Here is a 24,779-nt window from a genome sequence, read left to right as displayed (position 1 = left end):
CTTTATATTTTCACCAAGATTTCCCTAAATGTTGACATTATCACATTTGTTCATATCCCTCCCTTTCTCCCTCCCTTTCTTCCTCTGCACACACTTCCCTTCTACGGTCTGAGAATAAGTTGCAGACATGATACCCCTTTACCCCCAAATACTTCAGTGCGTATTTCCTAAAAACAAGGTCACTCTCTTAACCACAGTATAATTTTCAAGATCAGGAAAGTAACATTGATACAATACTGTAATCTTCAGACAACATTCAGGCATTTCCAATTGTCCCAATGATGCCTATTATACAAAAGAAAATCTTGGATCATGCATTGCATTCAGTTGCCATATCTCTCTTTCTCTCTCCCCCCCACCCCAGTACCAGATATATTTCATTAGTTATTCATTACAATATGAAAGGATTAGGAGGTTCTGGGCAAAGGTCATGGTCAGGAGTGTGGTCAGGCACCACACTGATACTTGCAATGCCACTCACATTTGAGCTCCTTGTAAGAACAGCAGTAGTCAAAAAGCATGTAAGCTGCCAGCACTACAGGAACCCCAACAATGCTCCCAAGGCTCCCTTTCTTCACACTGACATACTTGTAATACTGGTAGTAACTTCCTTGAAACGCTCCGGCAGTGCATCAGTATCCAGCTTGGCGGCTCCCCTACTTTGACATCCATGAGCTTCTCCTTCAGTGGTAGGACTGAAATCATCGTAGTCTGGGGTGTCCCAGTCGTCGTGTCTGTTTAGTCTACTGTAACTAGAACAATTCCTCAGTCTTTCTTGCATTGTATAACATTGACTTTTGAAGAGTACAAGACAATTATTGTATAGGACTCCCCTTAATCTGGGGTTGTCTTTTGTTTCTTCGTAATTACATTTATATAATGCATTTTTGGTAGAAATAGCACAGAAATGTTATGTTCTTCTCGGTGCATCATATCAGGAGGTCAACACTGGGGATATGAATTTGACCACTGGGTTAAAGTGGTGTCTGCCAGATTTTCTACTGAGGATCCTGCCAAGTCTATTTCTGTTGCAAGAAGTCCTCTAATAATACAAAGGAGGCGGCATGGAGAATGTTTGCCAGTGAACTGCAAATAGTCCTTCAAAACTCAGCTTAAGGGATCTTTGTGTAGCATTCTCACTGCCCACCCCTTTACAGACTCAGGAGACTTTGCTTTCTGCCCTATTTCAGCATTTTGCTTGTTGGTATTCTCAAAGGCAGGCACCATACCTGGCACAGAGTTGGTGTTTATAAATGGTGAGTGAGTGAATGACAGTGATAGCCTAGAGAAGTGGGTGGCTGAGGAGAGATGGAGGGGGAAAGCCAAGATTGACAATAGATTTCTCAATAAGGAGCCTCTCTTCCTGGTACAGACAGTACCTGAATCTGGAGAGGAGGAATGGTAACAGCTTCTGGGCGTCTGGACTGGCTCCGCCCCTCTCCAAGGAGTGAGGCAGTGTTTCAGGCCTGGAAGGCAGCTGGGTTGTTACAGGTGATCTGGATTATGTGTTCAGGTAAGATCCTGGAACACAGGTGGCAAACACAAGGCCTGTGGGCCAAATCCGGCCCTCCCCCTGGTTTTGTCTGGCCCAGCACCCTGTTTCTATCCTGCGGCAGCGCCGAGCTCTCGCTTAAGGAGTAATTACGTTTATACAGTCCTAAAATTACATTCGGCCCTTTAAAGGCAACCGTGAGGCTGATGTGGTTTCCGGTGAAAATGAGTTTGACACCCCTGTCCTAGAGGTTCCCCTATTTAAGGGAGCCAATTCTCAGGAGGAAGATAGGCACACAGAGAGGTGACATCCTTTGAAGAACAGCACACTCAGTACTGAGGTGGAGTTGGGGGAGGAGGGAAACATCTAGTCACTGAATGACTTGCCAAAGTGAGGAGTTACGTGTCTGCAAAATTCCAAGAGGAAAGGTTCACAAGAGCTCATCTGCTAACACTCACCTGGCAATGTGAAGAGAAGTGCCTAAAAGTGAAAAGAAATCTTAGGCCAAATTCCATGGGTGAGGTTATTCTGAGCAAGGAGCTAGTCAACAGAAAGGAGTTAGCAATTCAAAATAAATAGAACAATAGATTCTACAAAGGAGACTTGGAGAAACAAAAGGCAAAAATATCAGGACCAGATTTTACATGGAAAAAGGTAATAGCTAATTAGATCCAAACTGTGAAAATAAGTATTTAATCAATTAGAAATAAGATAAGTAGACATAAGATAAACAACCTTCTAAAAGGAAAAGTCTCATATTAAAACGGAAAGCCGGTTTGCTCAGGAAGCTCCTATTTCCTGTCCACTTTGTTTGCTTGGAAAACACAGTAGAGCAGACCATCTGGGGTAATTAATTCTGGGGTAAAAATGTCAAAACCTGGGTAAACAAAGATTAGCACCAAAATAACAATAATAAAGAAAAACTGGAAACTAAAATAGAAACCAAGTTTCATTAAATTCAAAGGAACAGAATTCTGGACAACATTCGGAAGATTCTTTTTTATATTTTTAAAAATATTTTACATATTTATTTTTAGAGAGAGGGGAGGGAGGGAAAAAGAGAGGGAGAGAAACATTAATATGTGAGAGATACATCAATTGGTTGCCTCTCACATGCCTGCTACTGGGGACCTGGCCCACAACCCAGGGATGTGCCCTGACTGGGTATTGAACTGGTGACCCTTTGGTTCACAGGCCAGCACTCAATCCACTGAACCACACCAGCCAGGGCCAGAAGAAGATTCTAGGTGTAAATCTATTCTGCCATTGGTTAATTTTTTGAACAACAGAATCCTGGGAGGGCTTTTGCTCTTTTTTTCTTTTTTAATTTTTTTTTAATTGATATTGAGAGAGGGGGGAGAGAGAGGTAGGAAAAAGGAGAGAAGGGGAGAGAAAGAGAGAGAGAGAAACATAGATTGGTTGCCTCCCATGTGCACCCTCATCAGGGGTCAAAACTGCAACCTTTTGGTGTGTATGGGAAGATGCTTCAAGCAATGGAGTCACCAGGTCAGGGCAGGGCTCTTTCTCTTATATTTAAGAATATCTCAGGTTTCCAATCAATTTCTGTAAAACTTCCACAAAACAAATGGAAAGATGTCTAAATCACATATTTAAAAATAACTCCCCTTCTCCCTTAAAACTGTACAACCCAAAGCCACTGAATCTGAAAAGGTTAAGGTTAAGTGTGCAGACATAATTGACCCATGCAGTGATTAAACCTGGCCTTGGCAAATCATGATTTAATGATCTGTTGTACCAGTGCCCAGAAAGCATGCAAAATACATATTTTGGAAGCAAGAGTGTGAGTCTGAGCTTCTTAGATATCTCCTCTCCCTAATAGGGGACTGAAGACTTAGAAAGTTTTAGTTCAGGATAAAAAGTTATAAGTCTAGCAAGTAAGTAATGTGTATGTTAAAGCTTTGTTTCAGAAACTACAGATAAGGCCCATCCTGGCTCCTGGGAAAACAGCTGACCTCCTGGGGCGCTGCTAGAGATTACTGCCTGGGGACAACTGGAGGCATCCAGGCCTTTGTGTTCCAGGGAGAGACAGACCACCCTCCCCTGGGAACAGCTAACTGCCCAGGACAGAAATGTTGCAGCTTCTGAATCTCAAAGCCCTCACTGCACCTTGTTTATCCCCTCCACCCCCCACTGTTATAAAAGGTCTGGCCTGGAAAGAAAAGAAAAGATGGTCTGTTAGGGTATTAACCCACCATCTTCTCAGATCACAGGCCATCTGAATAAAGTGCTTATAAAGATTCAATCGCTGTCATTGCTTATTGGGTTTGGCAGTGACAGGCAGACCGAACGCCGGTGTCTTTTCCGGTTACACTCCCACTCTCAGTGCTAACTAATGACATTCCAATGCTCAGCCTCAAAAAACCACTGGGAACAGAATCTCAGAAACATCAGAAGAAAATGTTCCTTCTTCTCTTAGAGTTTTGGAAAAGCAGATTCTACTCCATAACATAAAGCTAGTTCTGATTACGTGATAAATGGAGAACATTCACTAAAGCACCAGTCTTCGAGTCTCCCATCTTCTCTCACCTTCCCAGAAGTGGGGACATAGCCCTGAGGAGGCGCTCAGGTGTTCGGGTTCTAGGAGAAGCAGGAAGCACAAAAGTACAGGAGAGTTTCCACACTGCGCAGAGTTGTTTCTGGAAGAGAATTTTAATATGAGCTGTTTAATCATCTCGTATTTTTTTGAGGAGAAAACCAAGTCCTGAAAAGAGTAAGTGACTACGGCAGGGCCTAGTTTAACAGAGAGCCTGAGTTTCTTCTACCACTCACAGAAAACAAGTATGACTAGAAAATTCATGTGCCAAGAACTGAGGCCACAATACCAAAGTTGCAAAGGCAGCTGGGGCCAAACTCTGTCCCAACTGGATATCAGATGTGGAGTCAGGGTTCAGTCGTTATCCTGTGAGCAATGGGAGCCAGTGGAAATTCCTGAGCAGGGAAGGTGTTCACAAATGCTGACAGTGGACTTAGAGAGACTTAGATTTGAATCTGGGGCTACTTAATAAACTTTCTGAACATCATTTCCTCCTCTATAAAAAAGGGATATTAATTCCTTAACTTACTTCACCTATTTAAATTAATTTCTTCAGCTTCAAACCATTTAGAATTGTAGGGATTAAATAGTCTCAGGAATTTAAAACATTTAGCACTGAAATAAATCAGGATTCAGTAGTGTTAACTATTATTTTGAGCAGAGTTTTACTTTCAGAAGATTTATAAGCAGGTTTTTTCCAGTTGAGTAAGGTAACAAGGACCTGACCTGGGAGAATCAAGAGATATAATAGATTTAAGAGACTTTTCAGAATTAGTACATCAGTTATCTATTGCATAAAAAATCACCCCCAAACTTAGTAACTTAAAACAACTTAGTAAGACCTTAGTGTCTTTCACATGAATCTTGATTCAGCCAGGGCTTATCTCTAGTACACACAACATCATCTGGCTGTTGGCTAACAGCTTAGCCAGGGCTGAAGGCTTGGGCCTTGGTCCCTCTCCATGTGGCCCCTTCACAGGCTGTGTTGGGTTCCTCATAGCATGGTGGTGGTGTGCCAAGAGTGGGCATTCCAAGACTGCAAGGGGGTATATCTGTGATTCAGGCTCAGGAGGTAAACATCATTACTACTTCTGTACTCTGTTGGTCAAGGCAGGAACAAAGGTCTACCTAGGTTCAAGGAGAGGTGATTGAAAACCCCATCTCCTGATGGGACTCCAGAAGAACATGTGTTAGAGACACAGAGCACATCCTTGTTTGAAAAGTGTAATCTGCCACTGGTAAGTACGGCAGGGTTTAGTAAATGATTGGCTATGGGCAGTGAGGGAGAATGAGGCACTGAGTGGGGCTGAGGTTCCTGGCTGTGGTGACTCTATGGTGCCGCTCAAAGAATTGGGAAACACAGAAGTAAGGGTCTTGTTAAAGTATTTAAACAAGGAAGCCCTTAGACTGAGGGGGCTCTAGTGCCTTGGTAGCCTACATAAGCAAAGGAGTCAATGAACTCAAACCCAAGAGAATAACGTTCAAGAACAACCATCACAAATAGCTCATGAGCCTTTCCAATCAAATAATGTGCCTGCTTTGCTTCTGCAGCTTCTCTGTAAAACCTGCCCCCAGCTCCCATTGGCAGAGTGCTCCTAACCACCGTCAGTTTGGCCCCTCCCTGCTGCCTAAAGTGAGGTTTGCCCAGATAAACTCTTCAATACTTTTAATATGCTTCAGCTTACCTTTTAACAGTATGTTTGCAGTCATTATTGGCACTCAGAAGCCCATACATAGTTAGAAGGCTGGGGCTCAGCAGAGGGTTAAGGGAGTCTTTCACCAAAAAGATTCTTTCTGTTGAAACAACTAGAAGAAATGGTTAAGGATGAGAAAGGGAGAAAAAATTCTTGTAAAACATTATCTCCGTAGAGGGAGGAGGGAGTGGCAATAATAGAGGAATGAATGAGTGGCCATAAGTAGAAGAAAAACACTCAAATTCGGTTTTATGGAAACCAAAAAGGGGCTGAGGTGGGGGTTGAAGTGCATTTAACATCACAAAACAGTCAAGCTGGATTAGGACTGAGAAAAGGACACTGGGCCATTGGGTTTAACAAATGGGGTGGCTGGCAACCTTTCAGAGAGCAATGATAGAATGCATCACCCAGCATTTGTGGAGCCCTTTGGAGTTTTTAAAACACTTTCACACATGGGATGGAAAGTCCTGCTAGAAAATAAATGTATTATTTTTTCTCTATTAATGAGAGAAGTGAATGGATTAAACACTCAAACGTAAGACCTGGGATGATAAAACTGGGAAGAAAACATAGAAGAAAAGCTTCATGACATGGGTCTTGGCAATGATTTCTTGGTGTTGATGGGAGAGACCTGGTTCTTCTTGCTGACACATGTAAAGAATTACATATCAGCAAATCTAGCAGCATGTAATCAGTTTATTAGTGGCCCGTTCCCATGGAAGAGAACAGGACTGGGTAGAGTAGGGGGTGAAAGGCAAAGTTTCAGGGCAAAGCAGGGTGAGAAAAGCAAGAGAGGCTGAAGAGCAGGTGGCAGGCCCCGGGGCTGCCTGAGGCTGGGTGGCCAGAGGCCCTGTGGCCCGAGAGCCAAGAGCACCCTGAGCCCCTGAGAGCGAGAGCGAGTCCTTTGTTCTCAGGACTTATATAGTTGGTGGGATAGGAGGGACAAAAGTTACATATTGATTTACGGGTAAATGTGGTGCCAGCTTTCCTGGTGTAATGTGATTACCCAAACTTAGGGATGTGTGGAGGTCTGTTAGCCCGAATTCTTTATCTTGCTCCAGACTCCATTAGGTCATCTTGTTGTAAAACAAATACGTGACAGGAGGCAGTTAATTAAAATTGGGGCACTTTTCAAAGTTATTTATGGGCTCTTTCTGTAAGCATCAGGGACTCCCTCATAAAACAGATAGTGACCAGAGGTAGGTAATTAACCAAAGTGAAAGGTTTTCTTAGGCTCCTCTGAGGAAATAAATGCTAATCAGCCACAAAGTTAGGCAATATAGAGCTTTACTGGAATTTGCGTTCCCGGGTGAAGTTTCCCAGTCTGCACAGTGGGACCGAGAAAGCCCCACCAAGCAGGGAAAATGGCGGGGCTTTATTTTGGGTTGGTTGTCCGTGGGAGCTGGGGATTGGTCCTTTGTGAACAAAGTGGCAACATATCATTAGTGGTTCCCCTCGAGCCTTGGTTTGACGTCAGCCACCTCTTCCGGGTTATAGTTCAGCCGCCATGATTAATTGTAGTCCAGCCACTGTTTTGTCCTACCCTGCCCATCCTGACACAAAGTTGTTTTATGGGCTCTTTCTTTGGGCACCGGGAACCCTCTCCCACATTCAGGCCTTGGGATAAAAACACAGTTTCAAGGCTTTTTTCCCAGATAGTGGAAATGTTACATAGAATTTTAAGGACTTTTCTTCTTTCTTCCTAACATAGTGTTTCTTGTGATGTTGGAACACCTGGCAATATTATCAGACCAGGCTTAGGACTGCTGAGTTAGCATGTGAGACTTGTCTCCTTCCTCCTCCCTGCCTTGTTTTATTATTTATTCTATCTAATTGGTAAAAGGTGTTTCCTGGCAACCAGGGTGCTAAATGCTGGCCAGTGACAGTATTGCAGTCTCAGAGTTCTTCCTATGCTGTCTCCTGCTTCATTGGGTATGACACCAAAAGCACAGATAACAAAAGAAAAAATAAACAAGTGGGATGACATCGAACTAAAAAGTTCTTTCAAAGCAAAGGAAACAGTGAACAGAGTGAAAAGACAACCTATGGAATAGGAGAAAATATTTGCAAATGATATAGTTGATAAGGGATTAATATCCAAAATACATAAAGAACATCTTCAACTAAATAGCAAAACAAAACAAAACAAAAAACAGATCAATTAAAACTGGACAAAGGACTTGAATGGATATTTCTCAAAATCACTAGTCATCAGGGAAATGCAAATTAAACCACAATGAGATATCACCTCCTACTTGTTAGGAATGCTATTATCAAAAACAAATGAACAAAGATAACAGTGTTGGGAAGGATGTGGAGAAATTGGAACTTGGGTGCACTGTTGGTGGGAATGTAAAAGGATGTGGCTACTATTGCAAACAGCCTGGAGGTTCCTCAAAAAAATTAAAAATAGAATTATCATATAATCCGGCAACCCTACTTCTGTATATTTATCCAAAAAATTGGAATCAGGATCTAAAAAGATATTTTCATACCCATGTTCACTGCAGCATTATTCACAATAGCTGACATGTAGAAACAACCTAAGTGTCCACTGAAGGATGAATGATAAAGAAAATGTGTTGTGTACATATAATGGAATGTTATTCAGCCTTTAAAAAAGAAATGCTGCCATATGGATGAAAGTTGAGGACCTCGAGTTAAATGAACTAAGCCCGTCACTGAATGACAAGTGCTGCACGATTCCACTTATGTGAGGTACATCAATAGTCAAACACATAGAAGTGGAGCACAGAACAGTGGTTGCCAGGTGCTGGGGGGAGGGAAAATAAGGAGCTGCAATTCAATGGGTATAAAGTTTCAGTTACACAAGATATTTAAACTCTAGAGCTCTACCATTCATTTTGCTAGTAATTAACAATGTTGTATTGCACACTTAAAAATTGTTAAGAGGGTGGTTTTCATGTTGTGTTCTTACCATAGTTAAAAAAAATAAAATAAAAGCAGAAATGAGTTTGAAGACCAGAGTAGTTCTTTCCACTGCTTTCCTGAACCCTGGGAGCAGATGGAGAACCGCCAGCAGTGCACTCAACCTTGAAGGGCAGACAGTGTCCTAACCCCAGGGCTCCAGGTCTGGAATGTGGCTGTGCATGTGAACAGGCAGAGAGGGACTGTGGCCCAAGGGCGTTGCATTGAATCTTGTGCAACAGCAGAACCCAGGATGGTGGGCCCAAGGCAGCAGGGATCCAGATTAAGACTTGCCCAGTTTGGCTGCTGTGCTGCCAGCTCTCTTTCTTGTTTTCTGGAGGAAAGGGCTTGGCTGGTCATTCTCTGTGGAAACTGAACTCTGTGAAACCTCCCTAAACTGAAGGGAAAAGTGTCCTCCCCCCCATGACCATAAAAACCCTCTCTAATAAATCTCCTCACAGCTCTATGAAGTGTGGTTTATTAGCATCCCCATTTTACAGATGAGCTTTGAGTTTGTGGGACTTGTTCAAGGTTGCATATCTAGATTATATGAGGAGGCAGAGATTGTGCCCCATGTAAGAAAAATTCTACGGGATCCTCAATTCACTCAAGTAAGATCTTTTAGCCTCCTCTCCATTTATTTTTCCTAGTAAAACTGAGTTCTATGGGCCTTGTAACAGAATTCTAAAGATCAGCCTTATAAAAAAACACAAGTGTTCATAATTAACAAAAGGAGTCTTGTATAGATATAGCAATGTTCCTTGTCTCCTGCAGGTGTGGAGGGAGACACACCATTCTGTGTCATAAAACTAAGCCAAATAATCTAAGTGGACAAGGTATTAAAATAAGATTTTTTTCAGGAATATCAGTATGCTTCTCCTGTGCAAAATGGAGATTAATATGTTTTTTGCTGGTACCAATTTCTTCTGTTTTCTCTTAAAATAAACCTGCCCTTGCAAGTGTTATTTGAACAGAGGGATTTTGTAAGTCTTCTAAGACTTTAGAAATTGTTGTCATGCCTCATAAAAACTACCTCTTAAAAAAAATAGCTGCTATTGTGAGGTGAACTATGTTGCTCCCAAAGATGCTGAAGTCCTAACTCCCAGTACCTGGGAATGTGACCTTATTTGAAAAAGGTCTCTGTAGATGACCAAGTTAAAATGAAGTTATTAGGATGGGCCTTCATCCAATATGATGTTGTCCTTATATGAAGGGGACATTTGGACACAGGACAGATGAGTACAGAGGGAAGACAATGTGGAGACACAGAGAGAATGTCACCTACACGTCAAGGAGCACCTAAGGTTACCAGAAGCTAAGGGAGAGGCATGAAACATATTCTCCTATACAGCCCTCAGAAGGAACCAGCCCTACTGACAGACCCCTTGAACTCAGACTTCTAGCCTCCAGAACTGTGAGACAATACATTTCCATTGTTTGAGCCATCCAGTTTGTTATGGCAGCCCTAGAAAACTACAGTTGCCCTGAAAATTATGTAGCAATAACAATATTGCCTTATCAGTAAAATTTATTAAATCAAGACAGAATCACTGGGCACTTGTCTCCCACATACATGACAGAAAATAACTCTCAAATCACTTGAGCCTGTTTCATTTAAATTGCTGGCCCTGATCTGAGTAAAAGTCTAATGCTCTCCCACCACATCGCAGTTGCACGTGAGCACACTAAGCATAACTACCCATTTCTTTTCCTTCTATGGTTAGTTTCCTGGCCCCACAACCCAGGCATGTGCCCTGACTGGAATCAAACTGGTGACCCTTTGGTTCATAGGCCCATACTCAGTCCACTGAGCTACACCAGCCAGGGCTCATTATTAATCGTAAGTGCTCTTTTTAAAATTAGGTACCTCATGTTTTAGATGTGGTAAATATTTTCTCTCAATCTGTCATTTATCTTTCACTTTTTTGGAGGTATTATTTTCCATAGATATTTTAAATTTTTATATAACTATATATTAACCTTTTATTTTATGGCTTTTGAATTTCACATATTATTTCCAAGATCACAAAAATCTATTTTTCCCAACATTTTCACATGTTTGGTTTTTAAGTTTAGTAATCACACTTGACTTTTTTCCAGATGTATAGCTAGCTAGATGGCCCCAAACCATTAGTTACTACAGCCCCTCCCACTGACATGAACTGCCTTTTTCATCGTAAATTCCTAAAGATGTCTGGGTCTGTTTCTGGTCTTTATTTGCATTCTGACTTCACTGGCCTTTGTTTAGCAATAGGCCACAGAAACACATATGTATGTATTTTGAGCGGCCCAGATGGTGGCCAACTGAAGAATGCAAGCACGGGCTACCTTCTGGGGGTTACTACTCAGCTCTTGTCACTTGCTGCCATGCAGAAATGTGGGCCTCATGGAGCCAGATCTGTCAAGTTTCCAAGAGGTACTAGACATCCAGATTTTTATATGAAAGCTACAGCTTTGGAAGGGCTGGCAATTAGTTTTTTAAATTTAAAAAATTACATGGACAAAATATATTTGCATGCCGAAAGCTGCCTGAGGCACACCACTTGGTAACCTCTGTTCCACATGTGATGTTGAAATGTGATCATGCAGAGTAAGGCCAGACTAAATCTAGGTGTTCACCTCCAACTTTCTTCCTCTGCTAACATTAAGAAAAGAGGAAGAGTGATGCAGCAGCTGTGAAAACCAAGGTTATTTGTAGCCAGCCCTGAGACACACAGGTGGTGTCCTTATTTCACCTCTCAGCCACATGCGTTGAAGCTATTGTTCCTGGCTTGCCCAGCAAACAGGCGGTAGTAGGTCAGTGTGGAGGAAGGGATGGTTGCATATCAAGTTGGGCCTCCCAGACCCTGCTAGGCTGAATGACAAAGGAGGAGGAATGTAAAGTCAGGTGCTGGTCAAAGATAAAGCAAGATTCTGGCCCTCCAAAATAAGCTGGAAGGTGATGTCATCTTTCTAATAATGCAGCCTCCCTGGATAGACAACTTACCTTTGTTTAATGACACTGGACAGAAGACTCCCACTCTCACATGGAAGGTAGGATCTGCTTGCAGCAAGGACAGCTCACATGGTGGAGCTCAGTGTTTACAGAGAACGGCCCTTTACATACTTTATCTCACTGTCTCTCAGACAACCCTGTGAGTTAGGCACAGGGGAGAGGAAACCAGCACTAAGGGGTTGAATGCCCCTTCTCCTGTGTTCATCTCTGCAGAGTCACTTACTCATTCAACAAATCCTTACTGAGCACCTCCACTGGGCAAGGCATCTTCTAGGCCTTTGGATTACAGCAGTACACAAATGCTGGGCATCATTCTTCCCTTTGGCTGGGTCAGTTATCCTCACTCTGAACCATGACCCAGACTGGCCCTTGCTCTGTTCTCTGGTTGGAGCAGTAAATACAGGCCAACTTTTGCATTTTGCTCAAGTATTGGCCACTTCCTGGAACACATTGATTTGTTCCAGGAATACAACATGCTTTTCTGTGCTTGAGGCATAGGCAATGGGTCAACTCAGACCAAATCCCAGTCACGTCTTAATTCTGACCTACTTTTAAAATGTTTCAGGCAAGTCACACAATTCCTGAGAGCAGGGATGGCCCATAGTTGCTCTTGAAGCCGAAACAGAGCTCAGCTGGTAAGGTGGCCCATCCCGAGGGCATAGATCAACCTCTTCTTTATACCTATCCCCCTACATCTTTTTTTGTGATGCCCCCATCTTTTGGGGTATGTGTCTGAGGAGCAGGAATAAGCAGCAGGAGAAATATGTACTAGATATATGTAGGGCAGCCCACCGGCTCCACACTTTTAAGACCCCACAGGTTCATGTTCTGCAGGCAAATGTACTCTTCTACTGACTGTAGTGGGTAGAACTGTGTCGTCCCAAAAGACATGTTCACATCTGAACCCAAGTACCCGTGAATGTGACCTTACTTGGAAAAACGGCCTTTTCGGATGTAATTGGGTAAGGATCTCAAGATGAGATTGCCCTCACATAGGGTGGGCCCTAAATCCAATGACAGATTTGGTGTCCTATGGTGTCCTTATAAGAGACACACAAGGAAATGCACTACTCATTGGAGCACTCTACTTTGCATTTTTAGTCGACTGGTTCAAGTGTATACCACCTAGAAAGCAAGGGCTGAGCCTTCTACCATGCTGTATCCCAGCAAACAGCAAAAGAGTACAGAGCTAAGACAAAATATGTTTCAAGGACCTTTGTCAAACACTTTGCTTACAGATGTAGTAGAGGCATCGCAGAGGTATGGTGAAGAGCCTAAGCTTGGGAATCCAATTTTTAATCCTACCATTTACTGCGTGGCTAAGTTAGGCAACATAACAGAGGCTTGTTTCCTCAACTATAAAATGGGGAGAATACTTGACTCCATCACATTGGGTTGTTATGACAACTCAATAATGCAGATAAAGCATTTAGTAGTGTCCCCGCACCTCCCACTACCCAGAAACTCTCACTTAACCTGAGGACCTGGTTGGGGAGTCACCTTCCTTGCGCTTCCTTTGTCCTGGTTTCGAGAACTCGTCTCCTACTGTGCCTGACCCCACACCGACTGCTTGCTTATCAGTGCCCACGCTCGCTCCTCAGAGGGTGGCCAGCTCAGAGCTCCATGAACGGGCCAGGGTGAGGAACGTAGGCCAGGACACCACTATGTTTGTCAAGTTGCAGGAGAGAGGAAGGCCCAGAAGTGGAAAAGGATGTTCCGAGGTGAGCCAGGAGCCCCCTCCACCCATGGGTGATCGAGCGGACATACCACTCAGTGCATCCCCTCTGGCCTGCAGGGACCCACCGCTCTCCACCACCTGCATACGGATATGACTCAGCACCAACAAGAAGCCCTGCACCCTAGGGTAGGAGCCCTACTTATCCTCAGCTCAGAGTAGGGTCTCCACAATGGCCCTGCCCAGCCAGTACACTGCTCTGTGCTTTGCCCAAGCAGCAGTTAGCATCACAGGGACGCACACCAACGTGAATGGGCTATTTCCCTACATTGTCAAGCCTTGGTCATAAATGTCAAACTGGTGAGAAAACTGCATTCATTATTTCAATGCTTACAGTATGGGTAGGGGTGCATGTATTGTCAACATTGCACACCATTCTACTCACTGCTTTGAGAACCTGCATGTTTATATTTCAGATTGCAACCTTGAGATTTTGGTTAAGTTTTGGTCTAATGGTACTGACCCAGCATGAGTACAAACAAGATAGTAGAGGATCCTCAGGTATTCCACTTCTCAGTGTCAGAACAATGAAGCTGTGTTCTAGATGCTGCTGAGGGAGGTCACAGCAGCTCCTCTACTCTAAGATTTTCTATACAAAGGCAATATAAACCTTTTATGTGCCATGGTGGGTGTGGCTCAGAACCAAAGGATCGCTGGTTTGATTCCCAGTTGGGGCACATGCCTTGGTTGGGGGTATTGTGGGAGGGTTTGGGGTAAGTGAGAGGGAACTGGAGGTTATTCTGTTTCTCTCCCTTTTCTCCTCCCTTCCCATCTCTCTAAAAATAAAAATCTTTTTTTAACAAAGTTAAAAAACTTATGCAAAAAAAAAGCGCTATTAGAAGGCAGAAAGACAGGTTTAAGGGGGAGTGTTCCCAACTAGCTTTTCATCTAGGCCTTCTCCGCAGTGAGTCATGACACACCTCCAAGTGCTGCTACCTGCTGGTAAACAAACAAGCAAACAAACAAAAAACCAAATAAATGAAGTCCTGATTTCAGAAAACTGTTAGAAAGCCACAATCTGGCTGATACGGTTTTGTATGTTGGAGCGGCGTCCTGGAACCAGTTATGGGTTTGACCCCCCAGTCTGGACATGCACAGGAGGCAACCAATCCGTGCTTCTTTCTCTCCCTTTCTGTCTCTCTGAAAGCAATGAAAAATTGTCCTCAGGTTGGGCGGGGGGGGGTGGGGGGGGGGTGGGGGGTGCAGGAAAGCCAGAGTAGGGGTGGCCTGTTCAGACAACAAATGTCACCCAAACTTCCCTGAAACTGACCAACTGGAAACTAAGTAGTAGCCCAAATCACCACACATAAAACAAAGGCTCTTCATTTCAAGTTTTTAATTAAAGCTGTATATAAGATTACATTATTCCTGCATCTTTTCAATTGTTTCTTCCTTGTATTTGCCTTTTTCCTTTCCTACTTGGCGAGATTTGGCTTTACGTTCAAGGATCTTTTTTCGGTCTTTGTCCAGTTTTAGTCTAGTGATAACCACCTGCAGAAAAATAAAAAACAGTTTTAAACATTAACAACACAGAACACATGGGAAGGCACAACATTCAATCCCATTTACCAAACATCTAAATAGGAAATGATTAACTCAAAAGTGCCAGAAATCATTCTTCAGCTTCCAAATCAAACCCATTAAACATTAACTAATGCTCTCTACAAACAAAAGACAAGCAATGTTAGCAATGGTTTTTCCTCATATTTGCTTTTATGCTTTATTAGAGAATCTGCTTTGTCTATTGCAAAGTTATACAAACTATTCCACTTCTCTCATTCTAGTTTTATAAGCTAAGTCATATAATTTTGTGTTTATACTAACTTTAGAACCATGAGATTGGAAAGCCTCCACTCCTTCAACCTGTAAAACCTCTAGTGGAGTCACAGTACAGACGATAAATTTTAGTCACGAGTAACAGTGAGGTAAGGGAAGAGAGTACTGATAGTTCTGGAAATATAACACGTGACTAAAGGAAAATCTCTGCCACCAAGGAACTTACATTCTACAGCAGTATGGGGACAGGAATGATGGCTGACAGCGGCTAAGTGTTGCAGCGTGGTAAGGCAAGGCGCTACTGACAGGGCTACATTTGAACAAGACATCAGTAAAAGGGGGAAAGTGAAGTCATCTGGGTAGAAGTGCCCCAAAGAGAACACCAAGTACAAAAGTCCAGTGGCAGGAGAACTTAAGTTTTACAGGTGTATTTCTCAACTAGAATGTGTCTAAGAATCCACTGGAGGGCTTGTTAAAACAATCCCTGGGTCCTACCCCCAATTTGGAAGTGGAAGTAGAAACAGAATTTGCAATTCTACCAAGTTGCCAGGTTATCCTGCTAACCAGTGGATACACTCTGAACAGTACGGTTGTATGAACAGCAGAGAGAACAACAGACACATGGAAAGTGGAAGATGACATGAGGTGGCAGGTGCGGGGAGATCAGGCAAGGTTGTACAGGCTATTCTGACAGTTAACAAGCAGGCAGGATTCTGTGTTCAACAAGATAGAAGTCAACAGGTCTTACTGAGCAATGTGGGGCATATAATAATTAAAACATGACATTCTGGCATGGCACAGAACTGCTACACGCTGTGATGGTGGCAAACTGTGAGAGATTTCAAGGAGAAAATCAGGAGTTTGAATATGGCAGGTCTGAAGTGACAATGAGATATATCCAAACTGAAAAACAGGCTGGACTGGAGGTCTAGGTTGGAGTCATCTGCTTCTAGATATCTGTAAATCCTAAGGCTGGAATAACAGATGATGACTACTAAGCCAAAAACTGAGACAAAGTATCATGATGCTGTAATCCAGGGGCAGAGAACATGTGGCAAAATGTTAATAGTGAATTGTAGGTGAAAGATATGCAGGTGTTTTACTGCTGTAGTCCTCTGACTTTCCTGAATGAAAATTAGATTTATGGTGCCAACTTCAAATCTTAAAAAATAAACACTTCAGTACTTGAACACTTACCATGTACCATTACTTTTATTTACTTTTTAAAAAGACTTTATTTATTCATTTTTAGATAGAGGGGAAGGGAGAAATAGAGGGAGCGAAACACCTACCCACTGCATCTCACTTGCACCTGGACCAGGGACCAAACCCACAACCCAAGCATGTACTCCGACTGGGGAAATCAACCAGTGACTTTGAGGGACAACACCCACACAACTGAGCCATACCAGTCAGGGACCATTACCTTAAAAAAAAAATTCTCCTAATTTTTAAAAACCAGGAGAGAAATTAGAGACGGCAATATTGGAGAATTCACATTAAAGTCCAGGATAGGTGCCTGCTATGGGAATCAGATCAACTTTCCTATTTTAGCTTAGTTATCACTATTAAAGGGATCTGGTCTCTGAGCTTCAGGTTCTTCTCATTATTAAAAGACTTAACACTTACTTTGCAGGGCTGTAAAGCTGCCTTACTGCTCACTCAATTTTGTATAACACAGAAAAGTAAACCAGGCATAAGATCCATTTCCTCTAAAAAAAAAAAAAAAAAAAATCCCATTTCCTAGATTTTTTAATCTGTTCAGGTTTGACTGTTGACTGATCGATCACCTTACTAACAGCTTTTGAGAAAAAAGGACTTTAACACACATAGAATAGAATGACTGTTAAAGACGCCTTGATTTCATACAAATCTTAAGTGTTATTAGAATTCTCAAGTCACAGTATTTGCTTTAAGATTGGCTTCCAGCACATCTAAAATCTATTTCTGTAAACAAGCAATCACATAGGACAACAAATGCTTTAATTTCAGTCTCCTTTCTCAGGCATGCTCAAGACTACCCACCTTGCTGGGGTGAATGCCCACATGAACAGTTGTACCATTAGCTTTCTCCCGCTGCACCCGTTCAATGTAGATGACGTATTTCTTCCTGTAAACCTGGACCACTTTGCCAATTTGCTGCCCTTTGTAATGTCCTCGCACAACCTAAATGCAAATTCAAAAATAACAGAAATATGTATATAAAAAGATTAACCTTCTAAACCAGGAAAACTATGAATCTTGTTAACATCATTCACTATCAGATCTACATGACCTTTCAATTTTTAAAGACTTTGTGAGACTTCTGGCCAAGAAGGAGGCATAGGTAGTCGCACTGTGCCTCCTCACGCAACCAAAACTAAGGACAACAAAAATTTACAAAGTAAAAACAACCAGAACAGAGAGAAATGAACCGAACGGAAGTCTGACTACCATACATCCAGATGGGTAAAGAGGGGTGGTGTCGGAGGCCTATGGAGAGGGGTCGAGGGGTCCCGGCAAGAAAAAGCGGTGGCTGGCAAATGTGGGTGCACAGGGCGCAGACCGCAGTTGGCAGACCCCAGAAGTGCAGGGGCAGCTGACGGACCCGTGGCAGACCCTGGGCATGGGAGGCAACGAGCAGACCCAGTGAGGCGCGCAAGGCAGCTGGCTGTCCCCCAGTCACACATTTGAGCGCAGACAAACTAAGCAAAAACAGGCAGCGACACAAACCGTGCAACCCAGGGACCCAGGGCTGGGAAGCAAAGCCTAAAGGCACGGACTGAAAACACCTGTGGGGGTTGAGGCCGGGAGATTCTCTCAGCCTCACAGGAGGCTCCTTGGGGAAATCCAGAGTCCGAGAAAGTACAAAAGCCCACCCGCCTGGGAGCCAGCACCAGAAGGGCCCAATTTGCTTGTGGAAAGCGGCAAAGGGGACTGAAATCCTGGAGAGAGCAGAGCAGGGCGCCATTGTTCCCTCTTGCACCCTGCCCCCACACGCAACGTCACAACGCCCTGGTGAACACCTAAGTCTCCGCCTCTCATATGTAACAGGCACAACCAGACCAAAAAGGAAAAAATAAATAAATAAATAAGATGGCTCAAACAGAATTAAAAGCCCAGAGCCATTTTTTTTTAAGCGACCAATAGATAGCCAGCCTACTAGATGCACAGTTCAAAGCACTGGTTAATCAGGATGCTCACAGAATTGGTTGACTTTGGTCATAAATTAGATGAACAAATGCAGGCTACCATAAGAGAAATGAAGGAAAATGCACAGGGAACCAATAGTGATGGAAAAGAAACTGGGTTTCAAACCAATGGAAGGGACCAGAAGGAAGAAAGGAACAACCAAACAGAAAAGAATGAAGAAACAAGAATTCAAAAAAATGAGGAGAGGCTTAGGGACCTCCAGGACATCTTTAAACGTTCCAACATCCGAATTATAGGGGTACCAGAAAGAAAAAAGGAAGAACACCAAGTGGAAAAGCTATTTGAACAAATAATAAAGGACAACTCCCCCAATCTGGCAAGGGAAATAGACTTCCATGAAGTCCAGGAAGCTCAGAGTCCCAAAGAGGTTGGACCCAAGGAGGAAAACACCAAGGCACATCATAATTACATTACCCAAGGTAAAAATGAAGGAGAGAATTCTAGAAGCAGCAAGAGAAAAGGAGGCAGTTACCTACAAAGGAGTTCCCATCAGAATATCAGCTGATTTCCCAAAAGAGACCTTGCAGGCAAGAAGGGGCTGGAAAGAAGTATTCCAAGTCATGAAAGGCAAGGACCTACACCCAAGATTGCTCTATCCAGCAAAGCTTTCATTTAGAATGGAAGGGCAGATAAAGCGCTTCTCAGATAAGGCCAAGTTAAAGGAGTTCATCATCACCAAGCCCTTATTACAAGAAATGTTAAAGGGACTTATCTAAGAAAAAGAAGATAAAAAATATGAACAGTAAAAAAAGACATCAAACTCACAGTTAGTAACAACCATATCCAAAACAAAAGCAAACTAATCAAACAACTAGAACAGGAACAGAACCACAGAAATGGAGATCACATGGAGGGTTAGCAACAGGGGAGTGGGAGGAGGCGAGGGGGAAAAGGTACAGAGAATAAGTAGCATAGATGATAGGGAGAAAATAGACAGGATGAGGGCAAGAATAGTATGGGAAATGTAGAAGCTAAAGAACTTAAGACACATGGACATAAACTAAAGGGGAATGTGGGTGGGAGGGGTGGGCAGGGTGGAGGGGAGTGAAGGGGGAAAATGGGACAACTGTAATAGCATAATCAATAAAATACATTAAAAAAAGAGACTTAGTTGCTAATGAAAATGGGCCAATAATTCAACCTTTGGCTTTAATTAATCTGCAAATAAACCCCCGCAAGAAATCTATAGTGTACCCTTGTAACATATGGTTCCCCAACACTGATGGGCTTGTGAAAAGCCCCTGGCTTTTTGTAGCAAGTGGAAAAGAAGGAAATTGTTATGCCATCTCAAAGAGAGCAACAGGCCACAAGTATTTAATCCACAACCCATTAAAATGTCTAACCTAGTGCCAAAAGTGGGCAGTAGCAAGTACTGAAGGAAACAGACCACCTCTCTCACGAAGGCTAACTAGTAGTTTTCTACTTAGGAGTCCCAGTGATCGCTAGCTTGCCAGGAGGCAACCAAAATGCTTCTGGACAGATATTTCTTTCCAGTTAAAGACTGTCTTATATTTACATTAAGGTATCTTGAAACCACATTAGACTGCCTCCCAAATCTAACAGCAATTTTTAGCACCAGCAGAGCAGCAATCAATGGCTTTCTTAGACCACACCACTATTTGGGAATGGGTTCATTCACTTAAATGGATACGAGCCTCATGAAATATTATTGGTGTGATATGCAAGCCACTTTGGAGATTGCTTGAACCCTTGCTGCAGGTTATAGCTAAGAAACATTTTTAGAAATTTTCACTTATATAGATTTGACAAATTGTTTTCAGGTAAACTCAAGCAATCATATGAAACCGTATTTGCTAGAACTTCTGTATCTGGATTCTTATAAATTACTAAATTTGTTGGGGTGACATGTATTTGGATTTTGATTCAAGTAGTCTGTTTAATGGTCCTCAACTGCCTCTTCAATGACCAAACATACCTAGAGAAAGATAAACCCAAAGTAATGTTCTGCTTGTTTAATTATGGCTGCTTCTGATGCTGGAGACAAATGATTTCCACCTTCCTCAAGAATAAAAGTGAAGTAAAAACTGAAAAGCAGCAAACTTTTCCTTGTTTTTTAGTCCCTGGCTCAACTCCTCTTTAATCCTGTTCTGGGAGCAACTACTTCAGATGTAGCACTCTCTCAGCATGCAATCCCCTTTCTATGCCAACTGTGCGGAATATTTACCGAGATGACCTGTACCGCACACGTACCTGAACTTCATCATCCTTTCGGATGGGCATGGACCGAACATTGTACTTCTGTCTCAGCTCTTTGGAAAGAGGAGAAGACATAATCTTCCTGCGAATGTGGGAAGGTGCATTGAAATGCCTTTTGCGGTTCTTGCTCCGGTCAGATGTCACAAAGGGATTGAACTTCATTTTGACTAAATAAAAAGTTAAAGAAAGAGTAAACGACCAAAATCCCTTTCCAAGCAAGTAACAGCAACAATTTCATCTTGAAAGTTTAAAATGCCTACAGAAACTATCGTGTTCTTTAACTCCATCAAAAACGACTGGAACTTGTCCTGGCTGGCTTAGCTCAGTGGATTGAGCATGGGCTGTGGACCAAAGTGTCGCAGGTTCGATTCCCAGTCAGGGCACATGCCTGGGTTGCAGGCCATGACCCCCAGCAACCCCACATTGATGTTTCTCTCTCTCTCTCCCTCCCTTCCCTCTCTAAAAATAAAAATAAAATAAAATATTAAAAAAAAAACTACTGGAACTCAACGGTTCATCAATTGAAGTTGTAAATTCTAAATATTTTGCTTTACTGGGATACTTTCAACCATCTACGTAATAAAGTATTTCCCATTCCTAACAAAATTGTTTTAGTTACTAGGTTTGTTTACAATCTCCAAACTCACAGGACAAAGCAGACCAGCAACCTAGTTCTTCACAACTCAGTTCTTCAAATGTAACATCACGTTTTAGAGACCAACCAACGTTACCCTAATACGGACTTGAATGTGAGCACACTTAGCCCTCTCCAAAATGAATCGGGCCACCCACTCGAAACCTGGGACGTGCTGCACAGATCTCAGGTCCAAACAACTTCCAATAGGCGAGCGCGGTTTGCAAGGCCCGTGGCTTTACCAAAATTTATTTCGAGATTATCCTTTAGAAGCTACACTGCCCAGCCCTAACTCCACCTCCATATGCCCCCTCCCCTCCAGCTCCCATTTCCGAATCCCAAAATCCTCTTCTCCCTTCACCAGACCGATGGCCCGTCAGGTAGTGGGGAAACAAGTCGAGATCATCTTAGCCTCTCTTCCTGGCTGCTACTAGGCCGCTGGAAGAGTCAAGGGGACCCCGACATCGAGATCCACTGCGCCAGTGAACGGATGGCTACGGATTACACGCGCTTTCCTAGCAAACACTCACCCGTTGGCGCCTCAGCGATGGCCGCAAAAGGGAAAAGACCCAGACGCTCTTTCCGGTTCTGTAAGTTTAGGAGAGCTCTCGCGAGATCGATTTCTTGAGAGAGAGGCTCAAAGTTTGAATGGGAAGAGGAAACTGAGAAATTGACGACTAGTGTCACCTCACGGCTAGGAGCGGAACTGCAAAGAACTGCAAAACTCCCTTCTCCGGTCCTGGTTCCTTTCTTCGGAGCCCTGGGTTCTGCATCTGCGTTCTCTGGGAAGGGTCATTCAAGGGCAAGTGGCGGGGACTGTTTAGGATCTGACTGCCGCGGTGGCTAGTGAGAAAACGAGCCGCCCCAGGGGACCCCTGTACCTTCACTCCGGAGTGTCCGGGAGCGGGCACTCCATAATTCCGGAAAGGGCAGGTCCTATATTAGACCGCCAGGGGACGCTGGGACTCTAGCCAGCGGGTTATTTCGGTTACCCGGACACCCCCACCCCCCATCCCCGCCCTGGCCCATGGCGAGGGTGTGTCGAGCGTGCTGCTCCTTTAACGAGCTCGGAGCCCGGGTCGCCTGCAACCTGCAGCCTACCGCCCACACAGTACGGCGTGTGCTGAATGTGCCTCCCTGTCTGCCCAAGATTTCGTTCCTGTGGGCGAGGGGCCATCCGAGGATCGGAGTTACAGGTCGTTCCCCTCTCCCCGCTCAGGTGTGTCAGAACCAGCGTTTCCAACAAGCTCCCAGGTGATGCCAAAGGTGCTGGCCCACACTTTGAAGGAGCCGACGTGAGGAAGCCTTCACATGCGGAGAGCTGTGCCCTTTTTTGCATTTCACTGCCTGCCATCTTCCGGTTTAGGATCTGATGGAAGCCGGGCCAAGGGCGGGGTAGGGGTGGGGGTGCGTTCCTAGAGGCGAGTGGATTGCAGTGTGGACTGAACTTCACAAGCATGACAGGTGTCACAGTGAGGCAAGAAAAATTTCATATTACATAAGACGTAGCGAGCTTGCTGAGTGCTAGGGACATTCTTCTACTCACTTTACATATTTAGATTCTTTAATCCACTAAATAGCCTTATGATGCTGCTATTATCCCCATGTTACAGATGGGGACACTGAGCCACAGAGAAGTGAGAGGAACTTCAGCAAGGGGTTCTGTATAACCTTGCAAGGTTATACAGAACCCATAGGTTACAGATAAACCTATGCAGGCTGGCCTCCTAGCCCCTTCTGGTAGCTCTGTATATGGTCCCAATTTGCGGGAACCCATTAGGTCAAGTTAAAGAGTGAGAAACCATATCCTTGAGGGCTGAGTAGAGTCAGTAAACACCATGTGTTTTCATGATTTAAAATAGTCACAGATTTTATCTGTATTTCAAAAATTCAGTGAGAATGCCTCTGCAATTTGTTTCAACAAATGTTTATGGAGCATCTTTCACGAACCCACCCTGAACTGGACACTGGAGGTACACAATGAATTTAGTTTCTGCTTGCAGCAAGCTCATTGTCTAAGATCAGAGATAAACAAAATCAACAAGCACAGGGTTCCAGGAAAAGCACTGGCTGAGCCTGGCTGCCCTTGTTGCTTCTGTGCTTGTGCTTCAGGAACAGAAGAGAGCTCTGGGGTCAGGGATGAGGTCACCCTTGACTGAGTTTGGAAGGATATAACATTAGCTCCATGAGACAGTGGGAATAGCTTGAGGGAAGGCATGGAGGTGTGAAGCAGCATGACACATTGTCTCCAGGAGCCAGGTCCTTATGGCTGGAGTGAGAGGCATTCAGAGACGCCTACAAGGCTGGGGTTGAGCTGAGTTTAACTTGGACTTGTAGAGCCAGAGGGAGCTGATGAAGGCTCCTGCTGTCCTACCTTGGCTTCCTTTCTGGTTCTCTTATTGTCTTTTCTAGTTTCCTTAACCCTCTCTTCATCAGGTCTTCCCATCTTCCTCTCTTCACATAGGACCTCATGTTTATTTAGCATCCCCATTATTTCTGCTGTCACCCTTCCCTCTCGTCCTTATCGCCTCCCTTCATCCATCACTGAGTCATCAAAATCAAACCTTCAGCTCACCATTTGGACAGCATGATCACTTTATACAGTGTTAAGGTTACTGGGGTACAAATTGTACACACAGATGCAAATCCCTGGTAGCCTAGTTATAGAGTCTGTTTATCTTTACAAGTGTCTGTTGGGTATTTAGCTCTATCCTGCACCATCCTCTGGCCATCTGGCCTGGCTGCCCTCTCTTTCCCTCTTCCTTACATTCGTCTTACATAATTTGAAAACTGGCTTTTTGGGGTCATTTTGAAGCTGATCTTGCCCTGACCAGGTGGCTCAGTTTGTGGGGCATCACCCTGCAAAGTGAAAGATCACCAGTTTGATTCCCAGTCAGGGCAGATGCCTGGGTTTATGGTGGGTTTGGTCTGTGGTCAGAACACATAGGAGAAGTAATTAATTGATATTTCTCTCCCTCTCTTTCTCCCTCCCTTCCCCTCTCTTTAAACATAAAAAAAAAAAAAAAAAAAAGCTGGTCTTTGTAAAGGTACAAGACACACCAAAGCAGGAATTATCCAGACTCCATACCTACATTCCTGGACTAAACTTTTTTTATAGACACCAAACCATCACATTTATTTGTTCATTCGTTCATTTTTTCATTCATTTACTCATGCATTCTTCAAATATTTATCCAGCTTTTATTCTTTTTTTTTTTTTTTTGGTAAGAGAATAAAGTTTTTATTCACTCTCCAGGAAAGGAGAGGGACTTGGTGTGGAGAGGTATAACAGCCCCAGCTTTTATTCTTCACTAAATTTTATGCCAAGCACTTGGTGTGAACTTACCAAGACCAGAAGGATCTAGCTTCTCATTAAGGAGCACATTGTCTAGGAGGCGATGGACTTGTCAACAAGTACACATGATTAAGTGTCTTGGGAAGATGATGGGATGAGGTCAATTTTTTTTTAAAGATTTTATTTATTTTTAGAGTTGGGAAGGGAGGGAGAGAAACATGGATGTGTGAGAGACATTGACTGGTTGCCTCTTTCACCCCTAACTGG

General features: G+C 43.4%; 1 protein-coding gene across 1 annotated transcript; it reads right to left on the bottom strand.

The window, feature by feature from the left end:
- Nucleotides 1-14,717: 14,717 nt before the first annotated feature.
- Nucleotides 14,718-21,894, bottom strand: RPL26 (ribosomal protein L26). Its single transcript, XM_028534556.2, has 4 exons — nucleotides 21,748-21,894; nucleotides 20,578-20,750; nucleotides 17,200-17,340; nucleotides 14,718-14,889 (listed from the first exon to the last, which is right to left on the bottom strand). The coding sequence occupies exons 2-4, from the start codon at nucleotides 20,743-20,745 to the stop codon at nucleotides 14,761-14,763; spliced, it is 438 nt and encodes a 145-aa protein (XP_028390357.1). The 5' UTR covers nucleotides 20,746-20,750; nucleotides 21,748-21,894; the 3' UTR covers nucleotides 14,718-14,760.
- Nucleotides 21,895-24,779: the final 2,885 nt, after the last annotated feature.

This window comes from Phyllostomus discolor, chromosome 8, assembly GCF_004126475.2.
Source record: "Phyllostomus discolor isolate MPI-MPIP mPhyDis1 chromosome 8, mPhyDis1.pri.v3, whole genome shotgun sequence".
NCBI classification, from domain to species: Eukaryota; Metazoa; Chordata; class Mammalia; order Chiroptera; family Phyllostomidae; genus Phyllostomus; species Phyllostomus discolor.
The sequence above is the reverse complement of the archived record's forward strand: the minus strand, read 5'-3'. Positions and strand labels throughout refer to the sequence as shown.